The sequence below is a fragment of the Apium graveolens genome, chromosome 1 (assembly GCF_009905375.1).
Source record: "Apium graveolens cultivar Ventura chromosome 1, ASM990537v1, whole genome shotgun sequence".
NCBI lineage: Eukaryota > Viridiplantae > Streptophyta > Magnoliopsida > Apiales > Apiaceae > Apium > Apium graveolens.
Window position 1 is genome coordinate 132,534,886 of NC_133647.1, and position 5,002 is coordinate 132,539,887.

General features: G+C 33.5%; 1 protein-coding gene across 1 annotated transcript; it reads right to left on the reverse strand.

Moving 5' to 3' along the window:
- Positions 1 to 2,853: 2,853 nt before the first annotated feature.
- On the reverse strand, positions 2,854 to 3,613 carry LOC141706680 (uncharacterized). Its single transcript, XM_074509476.1, has 3 exons — positions 3,359 to 3,613; positions 2,985 to 3,253; positions 2,854 to 2,887 (listed from the first exon to the last, which is right to left on the reverse strand). Exons 1-3 carry the CDS (start codon positions 3,611 to 3,613, stop codon positions 2,854 to 2,856), a joined length of 558 nt encoding a protein of 185 aa, XP_074365577.1.
- Positions 3,614 to 5,002: the final 1,389 nt, after the last annotated feature.

Consider the following 5,002-nt stretch of genomic DNA (forward strand, 5'->3'; position numbering starts at 1 on the left):
CTGAGAAGAAAAAGCCGAGCAAAACTCGAAGTATTCGAGAGAGAACAAAGAGAATCGAGATACAGTCGAGAGAGAGAGACAAAGAAAAATGATGTTTATCCCCTCCCCCAATTTGATTACTCACCCTCCTGAATTAACCAACGCACGGCACGTGTCCAACTTTGTTGGATACGTGTCGTTTTATTTTCGTTTTAACTGACTGCAAGCCCGACACGCTATATTAATCTATTTTAAGGGTACAATTCATAAATAAGTATTAATCAGAACATCGCCAAAATAGGCTTGATATGATACAAATATCTCGAAGTTATTTAAATCATAAGTTTCGAAATTTTAAAATAATTTTAAGGTACGCTTTATACCCGCTTTTTTTTAACGAATAACGAAACAACGCGCGGGTAAAACGATTTCCAAAAATTTCCAAAATAATTTTAAAATTCTCAGAATAATACGAACTTGATAAAATAAAATTTTCGTGACTTTTAAAGAATTTCTGAATTAAATGTGGATTTTACAAATAAGCTTACTCAGAAAATTATTTAAAAATAAATAATCAACGAAATATTGATTTCTCAATTTTATAAAGTCCTAAAAATAATTATTGAAATTATAAAATTAGAAAACAAATTTTAAAGATAATTCAAATATTTATGGAATTAAAACTACAATAAAATCACTATCACAAGTCAAATTAAATCATATAACTCATTAGTAAATCACATAATTCAATCAACCTAACAACAATCATAAATCATAAATAATTAAATAAAAATCAACACTGCTGTCAAAAACCAATACACAAATTTTATTTATTTACTTAAACCTTTAATACGCTTCCAAATAAAATAAAAATACACGAGTCGTTATATTTAGAGATGCACTAGACACTAAGACCTCCACCGGCAACAAGACTACACTACTAGAAAAACATCAATAGACATCGGCTAAAATTTGATGTCTATGAATGAAAAAATTTGATGTCTTCGTGGGTGATGTTAAAGACCCCCCATTTAACATCGGTTTTAAACTAATGTTAAATAAGACATATAACATCAGTTCTTTGTTTGAAACCGATATCTGTAACATGATATTAAATTTTTCATGCATATCTAATCTTCATATATTATCATAACATGATATTTTTATCAATTTAAATATATGTGAGCTAAGCAAAATCTTTCCATTTAATCATTAAATTGATGTTACTAATACCAGTAACAATGGTTTTCATTTAAAACCAATATAAACATAACGTTTGACATCGGTTCTTTATTGGAAACCGATTTCTATTGGTGACCAACTGATGTCTATGAAGCTTAATAACATCGGTTTTCTGTTTAAAGATTTTTTTTGCTGTAGTATTTAACATCGGTTTTACTGATGTCAATGTTCAACTAAAACTGATGTATTAAGCTTTGACATACATCATTTTTTTATTTTGTAACAGATGTTTATAGTGTTAAATTAACATCAGTTTTATCTAAAAACGGTGATAATTGGCTTTATTTTAAAATCAGTTGCTTTGTATAAAATGATGTCTGATCACTTATTTTATCCATGCAAAATTTTAAAATACATATGCCAAAAAATTGCTAGAAAAACAAGCAATTGCCAATTAACAACCGAATTAAGCTTCCAATATTTACCAATCTCCTTCCAAACATTTATATTAACATTCCAATCTCCAAACATCCAAATTAACATCCCAATCTCCAAACATCCAAATTATCATCCCAAGATAGTACTAGTTGCATAGTTTCAAATCTGAACCACCAAACATGCACTACTAGACATTCATCCATAATCTATTCAAATTACTTGTTACAATCTGAATACATGCAACCAAAATAAAGGTGTTTTTCAGATTGTAATATAAGTACCAGTTGCCAAGCAAGAGTCGCCAAGCCAGAGTCTGCAATAACTACATGATGGATTGGATATAATCAAGCGTCTCATAGCGAACGACGTCAAGGTCCTGCTCTGTATAAGACCTGCGACTCTTGGAGGCCTACTGGAACACAAATAAACCTATGTCATTCCTTAACCAGATGAAAAGAATTGAAAAAGGTAAGAGATTAACTACTGTTGCCCTATAATTGAGTATTGAAATCTATGTACCTTGTCTAGCAGCTTCATCTCCTGGTCCTCAATTAAATCTTTCATATATCGCATGACCGCATATCCACATTCTGTGCCACCTGGTTGTTTATAGCATCCATATTCATTCCAAAAAATTGTTGACAATTAATGACATCGAAGATCAATCATAATTCCATATTTCATAAAAATTAAAATTTAAAAATTTGACTAAATACTCACAACATGGTTTTTAACTTTGGGTTTCTTGTTTACCCGTCTTTCCTGAGCATTATAAGATCTCACTACTCTATAATTGTTATAATTATAAAATACAATGTTAACTCTAAAATTTACCGATTACATTCTATATATAATTGTAAATTGAAGTAAAAAATTACCGCATTAAAGTCTTTCCAAGGTCCTGGGGATGAGGATGATGAGGCAATGGATTAAGGATGAAAATTTCTAATTCCCAAAACACGATCAAAATCCAATGTAAACTGTTTTCATTATAAATAAATTAAAGTGAGAATTTAAATTACATATCCGACAATTTTACATATATTATAATTAATTTACCAACAACTATATGACTAATCAAGGCCATATAATATTTTAAAATAGGACGCGTAAAAAGAGACGTACTTGTAGTTATAAGGCATAAAGTTCATCTGAAGAACTCCATCTTTCAGCCTTTGCACAACATATTCATTAAATTCATCATTCAACTTGTATATGGATGGATGAAGAAAAGCAAACATCGCTGACAAATCTCTACGGCGTATCCCGAAATACTGAATACAAATACCTAAAAATAAAAAAATAAAAAAATTACATTATATGTAAATAAAGCAATACTATATAAAATGAGACCATATTCTAAAAAAGTATAAAAAGAAGCTTACGCCATGTATGTTGATATAGCAGGCTGCCCAATCATTTTAAATTCTAGCAATTCAAGTACGTTCTCATGAAGTAAATATATAGTTCTTTCAATTCCAAAGATTTGAAAATCAAACGGAACCGGTATCGAGTTTCCACTTCCCTTCATCACTGTCGATGCAAATTTGTACAACAGCCTAAAGCGATGAGGCACATTGTCCTTTGGCTTCACAAAATTAAATACATTATGCATTCTCGGCACCTCACTCACATTCTGCGCATTTTTCTTTTTCTGTAAATAAATATTTAACCATATAACCGGTATTATTCACTTCAGTGCAAATTTGTACAACCTCCTAAAAATAATGACAATTGATTTGTAATTATATTTATATACCACGGAACCAGTACTGGAGGTGTATATGATCATGTCTTTGGGCCATGCTAAATGAGAACCAATGGCTTGCTGGACGGTTTCTATCTCACCAACCACAGGAACATGCACCAAAGCATTGTCCTGAATGCTTCCGTCCAACCCAACATGAAAAAATCCTGGTTCTAGAGGCACTCCATGAACCGATCTACTCATTCCATCTCTCTCATCAATAACAACACCAAAAGCTACCTTGTTATCAATGCTCTCCACTTCCATTTCATATTTGCGAGGACCCCGTGGTTTATAATTATAAATCAAAATAGACATTACCGTTACAAACAATTTAATAACATGTAACATTATCATAGAAATGAATCAAGTATACACTGTAATTGTATACCTTTTGTCCCGGTGGACCAGGAGAAGGAATAATAACAACAAAATCTGCACCCTCTTTATCCTCATCGGTCATCAATTCATCTTCCATTAAACCTTTTGCAACTTTCCTCATGTTCTTTTGTTCTTATTCTTATTCTTTCATCCCTGGACAACTTGCTTTTTCAGACATTGGTGTATATAGATTGCCCCCAGTAACAAAAGCTTTCAACTCAGCAATTTACAACTCAAGATTATAAAACTGCTCTTTGGTAATGTGATTTCTTGCCTGTTTCGGTAAATCGAAGTACAATGTTGGAGGTATGAAGTTTCCAACCCCACGAACCCTTCCCACATGCTCGGTAGTTTCCAATACAGTGGTGAGTACATCATTAGTTCCATTCGTCTCAAATTCACCATTTCTTTGCTTTTCGAGTAAGGAATCCTGTTAAAACCATGAGAGTAATTAGGTATGATTTTGAAAATTAAAGAAGCAAAAAATTATAATGAGTCTTACAAACTACCTCAGAGGAGCCAGGTCCTGAAGGGGCTGAAACTTGGTTATGCCAAGGTCTGATGAGTTGCTGTATTAAGTTAGAGTGTCTGGCTTGTTGAATAAGTTAGTTATAGTTTTGTAACCTAAATAATACTTGAACCTGTATCAGATCTTGGGTTTGGGGTTGTGTTGGTATAATAATGTTAAATTAGTAGTTTATATTGTGGTTTGTTATATTTTTGTGACGTTGGCTCCTGACCCCGGGGTTGAGGCCGTCATAGTTGGTATCAGAGCTACAGGTTCAAGTCCCTGATTTAGGTTAGGGATTAAGTCAAAAAGGTATAGAAATTGTGTCCTAAGGTGTGAGTCAGCAACTCATGTAGAGGAGAAAACCTAAGAGTCAGTCGAGGGTCTTGAAGGCGTTACCCTAGCATCTATTGATATTTTTATAGAACTACCTGAACATTATGGTGTCTTTCCTGTATATTTATGTTGTTGATAGTGGCCCATAGTGATCTCTAGTTCTCCATCTCCGGAGAACAGGTCTGATTTAGACAGTTCAGATTCAGAGCAGACTCTAGATGTCATAGCTGAGGAGACCCTTTTCCCTCCCCCGCCAGTGCTTCAGTTTGTTCCGAGGGATATGTCTGGACCTAGTGCCCGTCCTCGTTGGGTACAGAGATCTGTATCAGCTGTTAGGGATTTTCCACCAGGTTGTGGACCCAGCTCTTCTTCCTCTAGACCTCCAGTCCCTCCTTCTGCTCCTACATGTACTTCCTCCCCGATTCCATACT

Excerpts from the sequence above, each read along its gene's own strand:
- LOC141706680 (XM_074509476.1), bottom strand. The coding sequence starts at position 3,613 with ATGGAAGTGGAGAGCATTGATAACAAGGTAGCTTTTGGTGTTGTTATT. Across the intron at positions 3,254-3,358 it reads CCTCCAGTACTGGTTCCGTG|AAAAAGAAAAATGCGCAGAA; the intron begins GTATATAAATAT and ends ATTTATTTACAG. Across the intron at positions 2,888-2,984 it reads GCTATATCAACATACATGGC|GTATTTGTATTCAGTATTTC; the intron begins GTAAGCTTCTTT and ends TTTTATTTTTAG.